Source organism: Physella acuta, unplaced genomic scaffold, assembly GCF_028476545.2.
Source record: "Physella acuta isolate Inbredline_101_S28 unplaced genomic scaffold, ASM2847654v3 ptg001044l, whole genome shotgun sequence".
In the NCBI taxonomy this organism is placed as follows: Eukaryota; Metazoa; Mollusca; class Gastropoda; family Physidae; genus Physella; species Physella acuta.
In genome coordinates, this window is record NW_026732561.1 from 265301 (window position 1) to 287303 (window position 22003).

General features: G+C 36.9%; 1 protein-coding gene across 2 annotated transcripts; it reads left to right on the forward strand.

The window, feature by feature from the left end:
• The first annotated feature begins 209 nt into the window (after positions 1-209).
• On the forward strand, positions 210-18750 carry LOC131954954 (32 kDa beta-galactoside-binding lectin lec-3-like). Of its 2 annotated transcripts, none has more exons than XM_059318804.1 (9): positions 210-266; positions 2911-3057; positions 6273-6364; positions 10523-10724; positions 11278-11388; positions 14606-14617; positions 14759-14835; positions 15119-15335; positions 17181-18750. In XM_059318804.1, exons 2-9 carry the CDS (start codon positions 2926-2928, stop codon positions 17286-17288), a joined length of 951 nt encoding a protein of 316 aa, XP_059174787.1. In that variant the 5' UTR covers positions 210-266; positions 2911-2925; the 3' UTR covers positions 17289-18750. The 2 variants fall into 2 exon arrangements, with proteins under 2 accessions (XP_059174787.1, XP_059174788.1); XM_059318805.1 differs by having other exon boundaries at positions 225-266; positions 2925-3057.
• The last annotated feature ends 3253 nt before the right edge of the window (positions 18751-22003 follow it).

The window sequence follows — 22003 nt, forward strand, 5'->3', positions numbered from 1 at the left end:
CATTTCTTCTTTCTGACAACTAAATATTGTCCCCATGGTTTGGTTTTAAGTCTGCTACAAAATGTTACTACCCCAAATGGCCCCTATGATGTAGGTAGTAGATCTACTACAAAATGTTACTACCGCATTATGGTCTGTACCGATCTCCGCCGCTGAAGCTGCACCACCGGAACCACCATATACGCATGTGCGGCAGGACACGTCTCACCAAACAACGTCATCAGCCGCCATTAAAGTGTAATCGTGACAGACGATAGACACCCGAGGTGAGTGCTAGATGTTCTTTTGTTTGTTCTATCCCAGTCCTAGACCTTTTGTTTGTTCTATCCCAGTCCTAGACCTTTTGTTTGTTCTATCCCAGTCCTAGACCTTTTGTTTGTTCTATCCCAGTCCTAGACCTTTTGTTTGTTCTATCCCAGTGCTAGACCTTTTGTTTGTTCTATCCCAGTCCTAGACCTTTTGTTTGTTCTATCCCAGTCCTAGACCTTTTGTTTGTTCTATCCCAGTGCTAGTCTTTTTGTTTGTTCTATCCCAGTCCTCGACCTTTTGTTTGTTCTATCCCAGTCCTAGACATTTGTTTGTTCTATCCCAGTCCTAGACATTTGTTTGTTCTATCCCAGTCCTAGACCTTTTGTTTGTTCTATCCCAGTCCTAGACCTTTTGTTTGTTCTATCCCAGTGCTAGACCTTTTGTTTGTTCTATCCCAGTCCTAGGCCTTTTGTTTGTTCTATCCCAGTCCTAGACATTTGTTTGTTCTATCCCAGTGCTATACCTTTTGTTTGTTCTATCCCAGTGCTAGACCTTTTGTTTGTTCTATCCCAGTCCTAGACCTTTTGTTTGTTCTATCCCAGTCCTAGACCTTTTGTTTGTTCTATCCCAGTGCTAGACCTTTTGTTTGTTCTATCCCAGTGCTAGACCTTTTGTTTGTTCTATCCCAGTGCTAGACCTTTTGTTTGTTCTATCCCAGTCCTAGACCTTTTGTTTGTTCTATCCCAGTCCTAGACCTTTTGTTTGTTCTGTCCCAGTCCTAGACCTTTTGTTTGTTCTATCCCAGTCCTAGACCTTTTGTTTGTTCTATCCCAGTCCTAGACCTTTTGTTTGTTCTATCCCAGTGCTAGACCTTTTGTTTGTTCTATCCCAGTCCTAGACCTTTTGTTTGTTCTATCCCAGTCCTAGACCTTTTGTTTGTTCTATCCCAGTGCAAGACCTTTTGTTTGTTCTATCCCAGTCCTAGACCTTTTGTTTGTTCTATCCCAGTCCTAGACATTTGTTTGTTCTATCCCAGTGCTAGACCTTTTGTTTGTTCTATCCCAGTGCTAGACCTTTTGTTTGTTCTATCCCAGTGCTAGACCTTTTGTTTGTTCTATCCCAGTGCTAGACCTTTTGTTTGTTCTGTCCTAGTCCTAGACCTATTGTTTGTTCTATCCCAGTCCTAGACCTTTTGTTTGTTCTGTCCCAGTCCTAGACCTTTTGTTTGTTCTATCCCAGTCCTAGACCTTTTGTTTGTTCTATCCCAGTCCTAGATCTTTTGTTTGTTCTATCCCAGTCCTAGACATTTGTTTGTTCTATCCCAGTCCTAGACCTTTTGTTTGTTCTATCCCAGTGCTAGACCTTTTGTTTGTTCTGTCCCAGTGCTAGACCTTTTGTTTGTTCTATCCCAGTCCTAGACCTTTTGTTTGTTCTGTCCCAGTCCTAGACCTATTGTTTGTTCTATCCCAGTCCTAGACCTTTTGTTTGTTCTATCCCAGTCCTAGACCTTTTGTTTGTTCTATCCCAGTCCTAGACCTTTTGTTTGTTCTATCCTAGTCCTAGACTTTTTGTTTGTTCTATCCCAGTCCTAGACCTTTTGTTTGTTCTATCCCAGTCTACTACATCTCCCAGTATTATCTATCCTAAATTGACCTATATCCCAAGTGTATCTGGATCAGGATATGGTATACCACATCTCCCAGTATTATCTATCCTAAATCGACCTGTATCCCAAGTGGATCTGGATCAGGATATGGTATACCACATCTCCCAGTTTTATCTATCCTAAATTTACCCGTATCCCAATTGTATCTGGATCAGGATATGGTATACTACATCTCCCAGTTTTATCTATCCTAAATTTACCCGTATCCCAAGTGTATCTAGATCAGGATATGGTATACTATATCTCCCAGTATTATCTATCCTAAATTTACCCGTATCCCAAGTGTATCTGGATCGGGATATGGTATACTACATCTCCCAGTTTTATCTATCCTAAATTGACCAGTATCCCAAGTGTATCTTGATCAGGATATGGTATACTACATCTCCCAATATTATCTATCCTAAATCGACATGTAACCCAAGTGTATCTGGATCAGGATATGGTATACTACATCTCCTAATATTATCTATCTTAAATTGACCCGCATCCCAAGTGTATCTTGATCAGGATATGGTATACTACATCTCCCAATATTATCTATCCTAAATTTACCCGTATCCCAAGTGTATCTGGATCAGGATATGGTATACTACATCTCCCAATATTATCTATCTTAAATTGACCTATATCCCAAGTGTATCTGGATCAGGATATGGTATACTACATCTCCCAGTATTATCTATCCTAAATTTACCCGTATCCCAAGAGTATCTGGATCAGAATATGGTATACTACATCTCCCAGTATTATCTATCCTAAATTTACCCGTATCCCAAGTGTATCTGGATCAGGATATGGTATACTACATCTCCCAGTATTATCTATCCTAAATTTACCCGTATCCCAAGTGTATCTGGATCAGGATATGGTATACTACATCTCCCAATATGATCTATCCTAAATTTGACCTGTATCCCAAGTGTATCTGGATCAGGATATGGTATACTACATCTCCCAATATGATCTATCCTAAATTTGACCCGTATCCCAAGTGTATCTGGATCAGGATGTCGATGCTGTACCTCTGGCTGCCGTTGCTGCTCATCAAAGTTCTCTCGGTCGACGGCGACAACACAACCTTCACGTACCTTCCCTACTCACATGTGTATGAGAGACGTTCCATCGTCGGGACAGCTGGGGTAAGGATTTGGAATTACCAATTTTAATGTTACCATTTCGTTATTGTTTAGAGAATCTTTAGAACCATTAAATAGAATATAAAATATTTGACAAATTTCTAATAAAGATAAAAATTGAAGCTAGCCGCACATTTTTCAAAGGCGATGTGTGTTTTACAGTTTTAAGGAGATAATGTTTTTAATGAAGAAATTTGTTCTAGTTTAGTGAAGTGTGTTTAACTTTATCTAAACATCAGCAACACTTTTCCCGTACATTAAAAAAAAAGAAAATAAAGAAAAAACATGTCGAAAATTGTGAAGATCTAGCTGACGCGTTGGATACAGATACAAGTCAATGAATGACTTCTTGTCCTATATTTTAGGTATTGGTCCAGAATTTGACTTACTCCCCCACAATTTGACTTATTGCCTCACAATCTGACTTATCGCATCACAATTTGACGTATTCCCTCACAATTTGACTTCTTGCCCCACAATTTGACTTATTGCCTCACAATTTGACTTATTACCCCACACTTTGATTTATTACCCCACTATTTGACTTATCGTCTAAAATTTGACTTTTAGCTAGTTTGCCTCGGAAAACTTTTGTAGAACCAGGAATAGTGCAGTCCTAGGTCGTACATCAGGCTATTAGATACAGACCATAGTGACCCCTCTATATACAGATTACAGTGACCCCTCTAGATACAGACCATAGTGACCCCTCCAGATACAGATATATTGACCCCTCTATATACAGCTATAGTGACCCCCTCTATATATAGCTATAGTAACCCCTCTAGATACAGATTATAGTGACCCCTCTATATACAGATTACAGTGACCCCTCTAGATACAGACCATAGTGACCCCTCTATATACAGATTACAGTGACCCCTCTATATACAGACCATAGTGACCCCTCTATATACAGACCATAGTGACCCCTCCAGATACAGCTATAGTGACCCCTCTATATACAGATTACAGTGACCCCTCTAGATACAGACCATAGTGACCCCTCTACAGACCATAGTGACCCCTTTAGATACTGACCATAGTGACCCCTCTATATACAGCAATAGTGACCCCTCTAGATACAGATTACAGTGACCCCTCTATATACAGATTACAGTGACCCCTCTAGATACAGACCATAGTGACCCCTCTACATACCATAGTGACCCCTCTAGATACATAACATAGTGACCCCTCTATATACAGCTATAGTTACCCCTCTATATACAGACCATAGTGACCCCTTTAGATACTGACCATAGTGACCCCTCTATATACAGCAATAGTGACCCCTCTAGATACAGATTACAGTGACCCCTCTATATACAGATTACAGTGACCCCTCTAGATACAGACCATAGTGACCCCTCTACAGACCATAGTGACCCCTCTAGATACATAACATAGTGACCCCTCTATATACAGCTATAGTAACCCCTCTATATACAGACCATAGTGACCCCTTTAGATACTGACTATAGTGACCCCTCTATATACAGCAATAGTGACCCCTCCAGATACAGCTATAGTGACCCCTCTATATACAGATTACAGTGACCCCTCTAGATACAGACCATAGTGACCCCTCTACAGACCATAGTGACCCCTCTAGATACATAACATAGTGACCCCTCTATATACAGCTATAGTTACCCCTCTATATACAGACCATAGTGACCCCTTTAGATACTGACCATAGTGACTCCTCTATATACAGCTATAGTGACCCCTCTAGATACATAACATAGTGACCCCTCTATATACAGACCATAGTGACCCCTCCAGATACAGATTACAGTGACCCCTCTGATTGACCCCTCTAGATACAGACCATAGTGACCCCTCTACAGACCATATTGACCCCTCTTTATACAGCTATAGTGACCCCTCTATATACAGACCATAGTGCCACCTCCAGATACAGACCCCTCTAGTGACCGCTCTAGATATAGACCATAGTGAAATCTCCAGATACAGGCCATAGTGACCCCCTCTATATACAGACCATAGTGACCCCTTTAGATACAGACCATAGTGACCCCTACAGATACAGACCATAGTGACCCCTCTATATACAGACCACAGTGACCCCTCTATATACAGACCACAGTGACCCCTCTACAGACCACAGTGACCCCTCTAGAAACAGACCACAGAGACCCCTCTATATACAGACCACAGTGACCCCTCTACAGACCACAGTGACCCCTCTACAGACCACAGTGACCCCTCTAGATACAGACCACAGTGACCCCTACAGATACAGACCATAGTGACCCCTCTACAGACCATAGTGACCCCTCTACAGACCACAGTGACCCCTCTACAGACCATAGTGACCCCTCTAGATACAGACCATAGTGACCCCTCAACAGACCACAGTGACCCCTCTACAGACCACAGTGACCCCTCTATAGACCATAGTGACCCCTCTAGATACAGACCATAGTGACCCCTCAACAGACCACAGTGACCCCTCTACAGACCACAGTGACCCCTCTACAGACCATAGTGAAATCTCCAGATACAGACCATATTGACCCCTCTAGATACAGACCACAGTGACCCCTACAGATACAGACCATAGTGACCCCTCTATATACAGACCACATTGACCCCTCTCTTGATCTTTAAACTAAATTCTCATCAATACGACAAAAAAGTATATGGTTATATACAAACGAACATTTTGCCATTCCTGTAAATGCTGCCTGTTATTTTATACTGCATCTTCTCAGTACCGCATGCCTTATACCGGCACTATCTGTTATTTTACACTGCATCTTCTCAGTACCGCATGCCTTATACCGGCACTATCTGTTATTTTATACTGCATCTTCTCAGTACCGCATGCCTTATACCGGCACTATCTGTTATTTTACACTGCATCTTCTCAGTACCGCATGCCTTATACCGGCACTATCTGTTATTTTATACTGCATCTTCTCAGTACCGCATGCCTTATACCGGCACTATCTGTTATTTTATACTGCATCTTCTCAGTACCGCATGCCTTATACCGGCACTATCTGTTATTTTATACTGCATCTTCTCAGTACCGCATGCCTTATACCGGCACTATCTGTTATTTTACACTGCATCTTCTCAGTACCGCATGCCTTATACCGGCACTATCTGTTATTTTATACTGCATCTTCTCAGTACCGCATGCCTTATACCGGCACTATCTGTTATTTTATACTGCATCTTCTCAGTACCGCATGCCTTATACCGGCACTATCCCTGGGCCAATCAACGACGGAAAGGAAATAATAATTGAAGGTGTTCCTACATCCAGGGCTACAAGGTAAATAACATGCTTCGTCACTCTCCCCCTCTCTCTCTCTGTATATATATATATATATATATATATATATATATATATATATATATATATAAATTAAGTATTGAAATTCTCAAGCGAAGCTAGGCAGTATACCTAGTATATATATATATATATATATATATATATATATATATATATATATATATATATATATATATATATATATATATATATATATATATATAAATAAATATATATATATACATATATATATATATATATATATATATATATATATATATATATATATATATATATATATATATATATATATATATATATATATATATATATATATATATATATATATATATATATATATATATATATATATATATATATATATATATATACATATTAGCCGTTATCGTCTAGGTTTTGCTCCAGCTATTTATAGCTATGCCTAAATTTAAATACTAATGCAGATCAGCTTGTTTGTGTACAAAAAATTTTAAGGAAATAGTGTTGCATAAAGCTGCGCTTAAAACAACGACGCGTACACTTTGTCGTGATTCTAAAACTTGACATAGCCAATGACACAGCTCGTTACACAAATGTTATAAACATCAGAGGTCAAACCGTCACACAGAAAACTCTTGTTGCTAACTTTTCCTCTCCTAGCAAATTAGCATAAAAGCTACATTGACGAATATAGAAAAAAAAACAATTAAAATTTAAAAAAAAAAATTTGCAGAATTTTGCAGAAATAATACGCACAACTACATCTACTAAAAATAAACCTGGTGATCTCCCCTAAACTCGAATATTCTTATATAACACTAAGGAGATGTCAACTAGGGATATAGCCATGATTTTTAATCCATTTTAAATACTCAAACTTTTAAAAATAGAATAAAATACTCGAAGAAAAAAGAATTGCACACCGAGTGAACGCTAAACAAAATGTGTATAATAGTGCGGAATATTATTAGTACTTTATAAATTCACATGCGTTTTTTTTTGAGAAATCGGAAAAAGCGTACTTCCGGTCAACGGAAATTACTCACAATTTGACAGGAGGCAGAAAATTAGATCTTTTACTTACATGTGAAATTTCATTTATCTATTTGAAATAGTACTTAAGTTATAGGCTTTTGAAAATTTGAAAGAAGAAAAAATTCCAACTTCAGTTATCGGAAATCGCTGAAAAGTTGATACTGATCTATAACTTCGAAATAATACGTAAATATGAAATCTCATCAACTATCTGTAACGGTACTCAAGTTATCGTGTTTACAGACAGACACACACACACACGCACACACACGCACACACACACGCACGCACACACACACACATACACACCTCTGAACCTCCCCCCCCCCCCCCCCCCCTCGCACATACACAACCACAAACCACGAGAAAATTACATTCGATAAAGTATGGAATGCTTTAGTGTAGAAGAAATCTCTTCGTTTTAGACCCTATTTTCTTTGCAATACAAATGAATTATAAGGTAGTTATTACTATTCTACATAGCAGGAGTTAACTGAAATTAAAAAAAAAAAAACAATAGAAAAAAAAACATTAAAAAAACTTTTGTAGTAACAAGCTTTTAAATACTTTGAAAATAAGAAAATAAAACTAATCTACTTTCTTTCATAAAAGCTTTGTTCACTCATGGGATCGTTTATATATTTTAGCAATATACATTGCTTCCATATTTTATATCTGGAAAGTTTGAACGAAGTCGCTGCATTAGAAGTGGGTCAAAGTTGAGTTATAAGATTTGCCACAAACCCACAAACAAACAAACAAACAGACGTTGCTAACTAAAAAAAAGCTTATAAAATAGATTAGCTTTTGGCAGTATACGAAGTGTGGCGAGTGTGAGAAATATAGGGAGTGTGGGGAGTGTGGGGAGTGTGGGGAGTGTGGGGAATGTGGGGAGTGTGGGGAGTGTGGGGAGTATAGGGAGTATGGGGAGTGTGGGGATTATAGGGAATGTGGGGAATATTGGGTGTGGGGAATGTGGGCAATATAGGGAGTGTGGGGAGTATAGGGAGTGTGGGGAGTGTGGGGAATATAGTGATTGTGGGGAATATGAGAAATGTGGGGGATTATAGAGAGTGTGAGGAGTGTGGGGAATATAAGGAGTGTGGGGAGAGTGGGGAGTATAGGGAGTGTGGGGAATGTGGGAAATATAGGGAGTGTGGGGAATATAGTTAGTGTGGGGAATATGAGAAGTGTGGGGGATTATAGAAAGTGTGAGGAGTGTGGGGAATATAAGGAGTGTTGGGAATATATGGAGTGTGGGGAATGTGGGGAATATAGGGAGTGTGGGGAGAGTGGGGAATATAGTGAGTGTGGGCAGTATAGGGAGTGTGGGGAATGTGGGGAATATAGGGAGTGTGAGGAGTATAGGAAGTGTGGGGAGTATAGGAAGTGTGGGGACTTTGAGGAGTATATAGAGTGTTGGGATTATATGTGTAAGCCCTGCTAGGGGGGGATACCTAAAATCTATCTTACCCTTCCCTAGGCTTATCTAACTAACTGTCCGGTCAGTGCAACCGTGGTAGAACCCACAGTGGTTAAACCCTAACCTTAGTCTAAATAATAAGCTACTAAAATAAAACAAAAACTTAAACAATATAATAACATTTATTTATCAAAAAATGGAACCAAAAGTTATAAAAAAAGAATAGATAAAAAAACTGACACAAAACAGAACCAACGAAACAAACTTTTTACATCAAACAAAACATTACGTTTGACCATTTGCTGGTGTTGCGCCGACTTATGATGTCTAGGATGGTCCAGGCCCTGACACACAGAAACCTCCCTTCATCGATTCTCGACATCCAAAAGTCCACACCAAACAAAACACTACGTAAAACCACTACGTACAATACATTACGTAGAACACAATACGTACACAACAAACTTTTTACACCAAACAAAACAATTCATATATAACAAAACACCCAGCCAAGTTGCACAAGCAACCTTACTGGAAGAGAAAAAGAAAAGGAAAACATAAGAAAAATGCATGGTAATGGCAGATATATACATAAATATATACACAAGTTCAAAATGCTACCTACTACTTCTATCTAGCTAAAGCCTCGAGTAAAACTAATCCTTACTATACAATTCTAAAAGCAATTCTCAAAAACAACTAACCACTGTCTAAAGAAGAACTAGCAACTTAAAAATAACGTGTAAACAAATTCATTGTAGAACCAATCTTTCCTACACAAGGAAGCCCGAAGCCATTGGTCTACCTAAACAATATCCATATTGATAACATTAAAGTTAACACACTCTGCTAAGGCCCCAATGAAGGCAGACACAAAGCAAGCGATACTCAACATGACGTTGCACGAAACAGCACACACATTAATTTTAAACAACCTAAAACTCGAGGCAACTAAAATATACTAATCTAATTACTGTCTAAAACAACTGACTATTGACTAAGCCAATCCTAGTCAATAACAACATCATAAAACAATCAGGTAAATGCACACACGCATTCACACCAGTTTAGGAAACACTCCTAAACACACTGGCCTAAACCACGTGGTCCGAAACACACGCCAAGGGTTTAGAAAACATCAAAAACAATTTTAATTCAAAATAACAAAATAACACACCACGTGCATACCAGACATGCCGATGCTCACTATCTCGTTTTAGACGAAAATGAAAGAAAACGAGAAACATCGACAGTCGCATTCATACAAATCACATAAAGATAAAGTATAAAAAAACAAATACCTCCAACGCACAAAGCGCGACCACAGAAGCTGACCTGACCTACATTCTGGCGGTCAAAAAAAGGAAGAAATTATCCGAGTGGTCAGTTTATATACTGACCACTTCGGACGGAAGGGGGACCCCGTGGCCTGTTCCCCATTGGACCACCATGCACTCCCAGATTCGCAACAAATAAAATTAATACAAAATAATCCATTCACCCGCTCACATATGGAGTATAGTATATAATTCTGTTTTCATAACTTGCACGTCTAGGTTATTTTGTAATGTTATATTGCATATTTTTGTTATACTGAATATTGACAATACTTACATATTTATACTATTTGCAAAAACACAATTGATACATACAAGCAATGTAAGAACGTATTTTCAGCGCGCATGTTTTCTTCTCCTAAGGATGACCTTTGAAGTTTGTGACACCACAAACTGCCGAGCCAATGTACCGCTTCACGTCCAGTTTCGGTTTAACACCGTGGTCACGAGCGTCTCTTCTAAAGCAAACAACGTGTGGGGGCGAGAACAAATACTTCAGAGGAATGACGCGCAAAGGGGAAGGAAGTTTGAATTAAAGATCATCATATACCAGAACAAATTTACAGTAAGTACTGACACTTGCAAGTTTTAAAATACATGGGCAGATGGTCCTCGTTACATTTTGTACATGTTGTGCATAGTAGTCGCATCACTAGATATATTTTGATATACTGTGTACAGTAGTCATGGCACACAAAAGCGCACATTGGTGTGTGCTTACAGTTGGGTAGAGAAGTGTGTTATGTGTTTGTTATATTAACCATGTGTGCTTGCCTTCTTCCCCAATTGACGCATGTGTTCATGTTAATACAGTCATCCCCTTCATCATTTCTCATAGCCCACAAGCAAGAGAACACAACCTCTGACCTAAAGCTCCATTGATCTTTATCTCTTGCTGTGCTGTAGATGTATTGGGGGTGATTTTGGACTAGAGCCTCATATAAGCTTGAAATACCACAAACTGTTGACATAATGCATGTACCTGGCATAATAACAAACGTCAAACAATTCCAACGTGTTTCAATTATGCCTAATACATTATGCTAACATATTCTTAAAACATGTAAAGCGTAATTAACCATAAAAGTTCATCTGTGTCATCATCCCATGGACCATAGGTGCTCATAGACAACAAAAGGGTATTGGAGCCAACGAATCTTCAGTCGTTGAACAACGTGAAATATATCCAAATTCGTGACCAAGTAACAGTTAACTGGATATACTATTCGGTAAGGTGGTCTTTAACTGTATACCTTATTAAGGCACTAGGTGGTCATTTACTGGATACTTTATTAAGGCACTAGGTGGTCACTTACTGGATACTTTATTAAGGCACTAGGTGGTCATTTACTGGATACTTTATTAAGTCATTAGGTGGTCATTAACTGGATACTTTATTAAGGCACTAGGTGGTCATTTACTGGATACTTTATTAAGGCACTAGGTGGTCATTTACTGGATACTTTATTAAGGCACTAGGTGGTCATTAACTGGATACTTTATTAAGGCACTAGGTGGTCATTTACTGCATACTTTATTAAGGCATTAGGTGGTCATTAACTGGATACTTTATTAAGGCACTAGGTGGTCATTTACTGGATACTTTATTAAGGCACTAGGTGGTCATTAACTGGATACTTTATTAAGGCACTAGGTAGTCATTAACTGGATACTTTATTAAGGCACTAGGTGGTCATTTACTGGATACTTTATTAAGGCACTAGGTGGTCATTTACTGGATACTTTATTAAGGCATTAGGTGGTCATTAACTGGATACTTTATTAAGGCACTAGGTGGTCATTTACTGGATACTTTATTAAGGCACTAGGTGGTCATTTACTGGATACTTTATTAAGGCACTTGGTGGTCATTAACTGTATACTTTATTAAGTCACTAGGTGGTCATTTACTGGATACTTTATTAAGGCACTAGGTGGTCATTAACTGGATACTTTATTAAGGCACTAGGTGGTCATTAACTGGATACTTTATTAAGTCACTAGGTGGTCATTAACTGTATACTTTGTTAAGGCACTAGGTGGTCATTAACTGGATACTTTATTAAGGCACTAGGTGGTCATTTACTGGATACTTTATTAAGGCACTAGGTGGTCATTAACTGGATACTTTATTAAGGCACTAGGTGGTCATTAACTGGATACTTTATTAAGGCACTAGGTGGTCATTTACTGGATACTTTATTAAGGCACTAGGTGGTCATTAACTAGATACTTTATTAAGGCACTAGGTGGTCATTAACTGGATACTTTATTAAGGCACTAGGTGGTCATTTACTGGATACTTTATTAAGGTACTAGGTGGTCATTTACTGGATACTTTATTAAGGCATTAGGTGGTCATTAACTGGATACTTTATTAAGGCACTAGGTGGTCATTTACTGGATACTTTATTAAGGCACTAGGTGGTCATTAACTGTATACTTTATTAAGGCGCTAGGTGGTCATTAACTGTATACTTTATTAAGGCGCTAGGTGGTCATTAACTGTATACTTTGTTAAGGCACTAGGTGGTCATTAACTGGATACTTTATTAAGGCACTAGGTGGTCATTTACTGGATACTTTATTAAGGCACTAGGTGGTCATTTACTGGATACTTTATTAAGGCATTAGGTGGTCATTAACTGGATATTTTATTAAGGCACTAGGTGGTCATTTACTGGATACTTTATTAAGGCACTAGGTGGTCATTAACTGGATACTTTATTAAGGCACTAGGTGGTCATTTACTGGATACTTTATTAAGGCACTAGGTGGTCATTAACTGGATACTTTATTAAGGCACTAGGTGGTCATTTACTGGATACTTTATTAAGGCACTAGGTGGTCATTTACTGGATACTTTATTAAGGCACTAGGTGGTCATTAACTGGATACTTTATTAAGGCACTAGGTGGTCATTTACTGGATACTTTAATAAGGCACTAGGTGGTCATTAACTGGATACTTTATTAAGGCACTAGGTGGTCATTTACTGGATACTTTATTAAGGCACTAGGTGGTCATTTACTGGATACTTTATTAAGGCACTAGGTGGTCATTTACTGGATACTTTATTAAGGCAATAGGTGGTCATTAACTGTATACTTTATTAAGGCACTAGGTGGTCATTTACTGGATACTTTATTAAGGCACTAGGTGGTCATTTACTGGATACTTTTTTAAGGCACTAGGTGGTCATTAACTGGATACTTTATTAAGTCACTGGGTGGTCATTAACTGGATACTTTATTAAGGCACTAGGTGGTCATTTACTGGATACTTTATTAAGGCACTAGGTGGTCATTTACTGGATACTTTATTAAGGCACTAGGTGGTCATTAACTGCATACTTTATTAAGGCACTAGGTGGTCATTAACTGGATACTTTATTAAGGCACTAGGTGGTCATTAACTGGATACTTTATTAATGCACTTGGTGGTCATTAACTGGATACTTTATTAAGTCACTAGGTGGTCATTAACTGGATACTTTATTAAGTCACTAGGTGGTCATTAACTGGATACTTTATTAAGGCACTAGGTGGTCATTTACTGGATACTTTATTAAGGCACTAGGTGGTCATTAACTGGATACTTTATTAAGGCACTAGGTGGTCATTAACTGGATACTTTATTAAGGCACTAGGTGGTCATTGACTGTATACTTTATTAAGGCACTAGGTGGTCATTTACTGGTTACTATATTAAGTTATTAAGCCCGCGGAGACTGTTTTGTCCACGGTAAAAAAAATTCCGTTGGAGGTGGCTGAGGAAACATTCAAAACAAACTGAAAATGTAGCAATGGGTGGGTGCAAATACCATTGAAGCTTATGTGGCCAGTTGCCCTTTATAATTATTTGCCCTAGGAAGACTTTTCTGATATTGAAACCTGTGCGTCAAAGTACCTTTAAGAGACTTTCTTCGGGGGGGGGGGGGTCTCAGCCACCTCGAAGAGATGCCGAAGAGATGGCTGAAAGCAACTCTGGCCCCCGAGCTTATATTTATTAGTTAGTGCGGCCCTAGGGCTGAAAAGATTGGAGACCCCTGGTTTACTGGGTACTCTATATGGTAAGCCACTATATAGTAATTCACTGGTGCTTATACTAAAATGTTTGCATACATCAAAGTATGGTTGCTATGGCAATGACGGCCAAATTGAAAAAAAAACGGCTTTTCTTGATGAATTCAAGGTTAAAAAACTAGCATATTTAATTTTCATAAAATTCAATCAAGAAGCAGCATTCGACTTCCATTTAATGGGCCTATTTAAGAAAATATTTTAAGCAATTATTCAATGATGTAGTACAATTTTATATATATATATATATATATATATATATATATATATATATATATATATATATATATATATATATATATATATATATATATATATATATATATAATATAATATATAATATATATATTTTAAATCTTTTCAGACCAACTTTCCCGTGAGTATTCTGTGTAATTTCAACTTAGAAATTAGCAGCAATATTCTTATTAGAAAAAATCTGTGTATTAAAATATCTAAACATGTATCGAATATGTATGTTAATTAAACATAACACATTTTTGATGCTCTTTACTACAAGTCAATGCCACTCTTAACAACGAGGCCCAGTCATGGAAAGATTATCATCATCCGTGGTCGTCCCACCAACGGCGTCAAGTAAGTCTGTCTGTCTGAATTTCAACCTAGTCCCAAGTCAATCACTACACTCACACCTACACTTAAGCAGAGCTTTTAAACTAATTCATCAACGATATATCAAATATAATTTGTTGGCGCTGCTTAAAAACAAACATAAATGCTGTGTTAAATAGAGTCATATTTCGAATATGTATAGCATTTCTGGTGGGTAGTTCATCCGTGAAATGTCTACCCAAATTTTTAGTCATGGTTTTTTTTATTCTGATAAATATGAATAAAACGCAGTCGTTTTTCAATACAGATTTGCCATCGCAGTTGAGTGCAAGAGAGACCTGATTAACGATGTGGCGCTGTTGTTTGAGGCGGTGCTGAGCACAGGCCAAGAAGAAGTACTCATCAACCACCGAGTCAACGAAGCGTGGGACACAAATTCGCAGTGCTGCTGCAACGATATTTTTCCGTTTGCGAACAACAGGGAGTTCCGGATGAAACTGGCAATGAAAGAGCCCACTGCTAATGTAAGTGTATGGTACGTGTAAGGTAAGTGTGAGGTCAGTGTGAGGTCAGTGTGAGGTCAGTGTGAGGTCAGGGTGAGGTCAGGGTGAGGTCAGTGTGAGGTCAGGGTGAGGTCAGGGTGAGGTCAATGTGAGGTCAGTGTGAGGTCAGTGTGAGGTCAGTGTGAGGTCAGGGTGAGGTCAGTGTGAGGTCAGGATGAGGTCAGGGTGTAACGAGCTCCAATCTATCAGCCAGATAGTTGGCGAACGCTCCCGGATTCGTTTAACTGATTATACACAAATGGCGACAAGCCTAAATAAAAGAAAGCTAGCACAATAGTTCACTAGGACTCGTACTTGATGTCTAGGGGAAACACTAGAGAAACTACTGATGCCAACAATACATTTAATCTGCATATAACTTTTAATGAGTGTACAAAGTCGTGGCAGAACACTAGATTTATACAGGATAAAATAGATTTACAGAATGAACAAAACCCAACTTACAATTCGTGGGAAAAGATAATATGATACACTATCACAGCTTTTAACACTTCAGAAAAATCACCACAGTATACACATCACTGCTATAAGCATATAGTATTACTTAACCACAAGTAATATAAGAATATGCTACTTAAACAACTTAGTACTACACAGCGACACACAGGGCTTATTCTCTCTCAAAGACGTCTGGTCAAAGAACTGCCTCGAGAGACCTGTACGCGGTCTATTTATAGACTTAGGCAACATGGAAGGTCACCTTCAAATCATAAGGCTATTGGTTGTAGTATCACCTGGTCCGACTCAACCAATCATCTCATGATGGAAAAATACTGAGTCTAAGACTTTCTTAAGACAGTGGAAAAAACCAGTGATTATACCACAGACCATATATGGTAAGGTGACAAATGTAAAAATAAACATTACCAGACCTAAGTAGGTCACAAGGGTGATGTCAGTGTGAGGTTAACGGTTGGTTAGTGGGAGGTCAGTGGGAGGTCAGTGGGAGGTCAGGGTGAGGTCAGTGGGAGGTTAATGGGAGGTCAGTGGGAAGTCAGTGAGAGGTCAGTGTGCATCAAAAAATTAAATAAATTCATCTCGTGGTGTTAAATCAATTTAACACATTGAAGACAATGAGGTTGAAAAAATTCATTTTTCTTTCTCGTATACAGAGTATAGAGCAAGTATTTTAATCCTGCACACGCATAACATGACAGGCTGACGTAGTGTCTGTTTTATAAGAAAATTCGAGAAAGTTTAGGGGAGATCACTCCTCCTTTATTTATAATGCACTTTTCAAATATAAAAAGTACTGTTTTCCAGATGTAATGATTCTACTGTTTTATAAACATATCAATTTACATTGATCGTAATGTAAAATATTCTCACTAACAATCATATAAGAGTAAATTTGATTTCCACTGTATTTTGAACCTAAAATACATAAATTTGAATCTAAAACTAATACTTAGCTTAACTTTACATTAGCATATAAACGAAATCTTACATCAGAATGAAATGTTATAAAACTAATACTTAGTTTAATTATACAATAAAACAAACGAAACCCAACACCCACATTGTAAACTCAGAATTTTAGAGTAATTTTTGTATTGTATGCCGTTTGCTCACTACTTTGATGCTTGGAGGTGGGGTGGGGGTGGGCTATCTTCAAAACAAGTTGACCTGTACATTATTTAAAAAACAAAATCCAGGAAACAAAATATGATGTGTAAATTATATTTAAAAATTCGTTATAATGAACTTTAGAAAAATAAACAATATAAGACTTTTGAACAGCTCATTCTTTATACATGAGCGTGTGATATTTTAATACATGAACGTTTGTTTATCCCGCGTGAGCAGATATTGGTTGACGAAAACACGGAGTACCAGAAGACTGATCTGATAGCCTGCACAGAAGCCTACATCGTCTGGACGAATGTGACGGTGACTCAAATCATTATGACTTAAACACTTTGTTACAACGTCGTGTCTTAAACACTTTGTTACAATGTCGTGTCTTAAACACTTTGTTACAACGTCGTGTCTTTAACACTTTGTTACAAAGTCGTGTCTTAAACACTTTGTTACAACGTCGTGTCTTTAACACTTTGTTACAACGTCGTGTCTTAAACACTTTGTTACAACGTCGTGTCTTTAACACTTTGTTACAACGTCGTGTCTTAAACACTTTGTTACAACATCGTGTCTTAAACACTTTGTTACAACGTCGTGTCTTAAACACTTTGTTACAACGTCGTGTCTTAAACACTTTGTTACAACATCGTGTCTTAAACACTTTTGTACAACGTCGTGTCTTAAACTCTTTGTTACAACGTCGTGTCTTGAACACTTTGTTACAACGTCGTGTCGTAAACACTTTGGTACAACGTCGTGTCTTGAACACTTTGTTACAACGTCGTGTGTTAAATACTTTATTACAACGTCGTGTCTTAAACACTTTGTTACAACGCCGTGTCTTAAACACTTTGTTACAACGTCGTGTCTTAAACACTTTGTTACAACATCGTGTCTTAAATACTTTGTTACAACGTCGTGTCTTAAACACTTTGTTACAACGCCGTGTCTTAAACACTTTGTTACAACGTCGTGTCTTAAATACTTTATTACAACGTCGTGTCTTAAACACTTTGTTACAACGCCGTGTCTTAAACACTTTGGTACAACGTCGTGTCTTAAATACTTTGTTACAACGTCGTATCTTAAACACTTTGTTACAACGTCGTGTCGTAAACACTTTGTTATAATGTCGTGTCTCAAATACTTGTCATAGTTAAAAGCTGTGTCTTAAATACTTTTCATACTAAAATGTCGTGTCTAAAATACTTGTCAATATAAAAATGGATTAACTATTGGCTCCGTTTTCAACGTTATGTCTTTATAAAGTTTTAATTGGACTGTTATGTCATTAAGTCGTATTTACATTATCCTTTCATAAACAGTTCTATAATTGTATCGTCTTAGACTCGTCTTGTTTACATGGTTCTCTTTTAAATAAATATCTTAGCTGCTTTGACATGTCTATAAAAGTTACTATAGTTTAATTGGTTTGTCTTAATTGCCTGCATGGTTATTTTGCTCTGAGTGAAGCATTGCCAGTCTCATATTTTATATAAATAGCTTGTCATAGTCACTTCATGTTTTGTTTCACCATGGTTGTAGTTTTATTTTATTTTACTTTCGTGACGTTTGAAATATTTGTACAAGTACTTTGAGTTTATATCTTTGTTGATGAACGAATGTGTCAAAACAAACTCTGCTGTGCCTTTCATAAGAGTTGCAGTTCAGCATCCATCAACTACGTGCCATAAATAGGGCTTGTAAGTAGGTCACCAACTTCTCATTTTCGCATTTGCCAACTAGTTGTTTTTTTTTAAGTAAATTGGAATATTTTTATTAAGACTGTAAAAAACCAGAAAAGTTACTTCCGCTATTTTTAAGTTATTTAAATTCGTAAACAATGATTTAATAGAGGGCAAGATGTATGCGAAAGTAAAGAAAAATATAGCCTACGTCAAAAAGTGATTTTTTTTTTCAAGAAGGGTATTGTTTCCTATTGTGTATTCGAACCCATAATACGTTGCTATAAACGCAGTTACTATATTAATATAATATTATAAATAGACAACCAAGGCGTCCTAGTACTTAATTTAACTCTAGTATGAGTCAACATTTTATAACTGTTGTATGTTGGGCACTTTTGGTATTTTAACATCACGAAGGGTTTCCAGAAAAAATGTACGGGCATTTTTATCTATTATAAACAGTTAATTTAGTTTGAAAATATATATCTCTCCTTGCCTAACGAGATTTGAAATTGTGAGAAGGACCAAGACTTACAAGCCCTATTGTGGTTGAAGCTCTGTTAGCTGCTTGAAATATTCATCGAACTTGCACCTTAGTATCCTGGAAGGAAATGTCTTCTGACAAGTCACACACTCAGTCATGAGAAGCTATCCATCGTCTAACTCTCTAAGTGGTAGAACTAGAAAAAAGGCCCCAAGAAAAAAAATGTGTTCAAGTCCAATATATATAGCAAACGTTTACATCTATAATATGAGGCTGGTGGTAGTGTGTCAGTCATTATGTCCATCACTCAGTCATCGCTATAGATTTTGGAACCATAAAAGTGAACAACAGCATACGCAGTGCTTTTTTCCTTTCATCGAATAGCCTTATTATAAATAGTTGTGTAGGTTTTATTTATATAACGACTTAAATTTTGTGTATAGTTGGCACAGTTTTTACTCTTTCGCATATCATTACATGAAGAAAATATTTAATACACCCAGTTTGCTAAAACATTAAACGGATCAATGTCAAATAATATTTGCGCCTAGATTTATAGAAAAAATTGATACTGTTTAATAACAGTATGGTAGAAAAAAACTAATTAATCAAAATGTTTAATAATTATGCCTGGGGAGGTAATTTAAAAAGAAATTCAACTCACGCTAGTAAAAAAAAGGGACATTATTGTTGAAATATTATAATTAGCATGGACTGATAACATGCAATATGGTAGGTAAAATACGGATATTTTAAATACTGCATTTTGTTTTATTTATGAATAAGTTGAGGTATTATGGTCGTTTACTAAGTTGGTTCATGCTGAGCCGCCGGCGTCCCAGCAGGGTGCGTTTTGGCGCACCGAACTAGACTGTGAGCTCTATTCGTTTATGTTTGCTTTTAAGTTGTGTTAATGTTATGAATTTGCGTTAACTGTAGCTTTGAAGCAGTGTTTGTTAGAACAATTACTGCTGAAGTATATATAATTATATATATATATATATATATATATATATATATATATATATATATATATATATATATATATATATATATATATATATATATATATATATATATATATATATATATATATATATATATATATATATATATATATATATATATATATATATATATATTGTTTTTGGTGGGATTTTGGGACCCCCATCTTGCCTGCCCTCCCCCCCCCCCCCTCCACCTCCATCGTCCGTTCTTTCAAATAGGTTTTTTTTCGGTGCAGGTTCTCTTTTAAACTTTAGTTGTATTCTTCTTTTCTTTTAAATAAAAAAATCCACCAGGATCTCGCTGAGCATTGTTCCCCAGGCCAACCCCCATCTCCCCCTCCCTTACGTAGAGCCCACTGCGTCATGCAAAGTTCCATACATATCGCCCAGTGGATTCTATAAAAAAATGTACGTCTACTGACTACTTACACGTCGATACATTAAATAAATCTACTTTAACGTTAGATCAACTATTTGATCATGATCTGATAGAAATAGTTGAAAACTTTTTTAATGGCAAAATATTTTTTGTAATTGTGGAACTGATTGAACTGAGACTTAAACTCAAAACTTTAAACTGTTTTTTAATGCAAAAACGTTTTATAAATAAAAATACACACCAACACACATTAGTAAATTAGTAAAGCAGAAATATATCACCGTCTGCTGTTGTATGCACGAGAAATTTTACATGTACACATTGTTTTTTTACAAGCTTTTATTCAATTTGCTTCCTCTGTCTGTCAAAAATATTTCGTCAGTCTGTCTGTGTAAATCTAAACGCTCGAGCGAAACTTCGGGCACTTCTAACTGACAGATCCGGTTCAAAGTTGGCACGTGGGTCAAGACATGAAGACAATGTAATCTGACATTAAGTTTTACTTAATTGGATGCCTAATTAATTTGTTATAAATTACTTAAAATTGTGTTCAAATTAGTTGGCTGTCTTTTCCGCACTTTTATATGCGCGTTATAATGTTCATTGGGTACGCAAATGTTTTTAGTCATGCAACTCTATTGTAAATTTTTAAATATAAAGTAGGCCTACTGAATTTTTTTCCTAAAAAACGATTTAAGAACAAGCTTTTTGTTATAATGCACTAACAGGTAGAAAATAAACGACACACTATTTTTTAAATAGCTACTATTAAGTGCATATAATATAAAAGCTTATATGAATTTTTAGAAAATAATACTCTTATAAAACATGTCTACACAAATTTATTGTTGCCTTATTTTTATTTTAGTAACATGTCCTTTGAAGTTTCATTCTAGTTTTTGATTTTTGTTTAAAGTATTTTTATGGACTGTGATTTAATTTAATTTAAAAACTAGTTTTGAATTTGGAACAAATGTATAGTTTTTGGTAACTAAATAAACGTTTTTCGAAAATCTTAATTTATCTGATTTATTTTTCAACCGAATTCTACAATATCATTTTAAAAATAAATAAACAAGAAATTTAATCAAATAATAATAATCAAAGGCACTGGTGTACCTCGGATAAAAATAAATCGATGTTAAACAAAACATTATTTTGATTTCTTATGTCCTAGCTATCAAGCTGAAACATGCTGTCGTCGGACTGGGCGTGGTATGGCCGTGTTTTGACCCGGCCAGTAATAGGGTTGATAAGTAGGTCACCAACCAGTTCTACGGCTCAATAAAACCTGCATGAACTATAAAACTGGTTGGTGACCTACTTACCAGCCCTATTAGATCAGAAGCTAGGGGCGGCGCACATACACTAGAACCAGGAATCTTGGGGGCTCGGATAGCTGAGACATGTCAGGGCAGGGTTAGATGCAGAACAAACGTTACGTATCTTGTAAACTGGTGGCGCTCATGGCATGTCTTTACTCTAGTGTA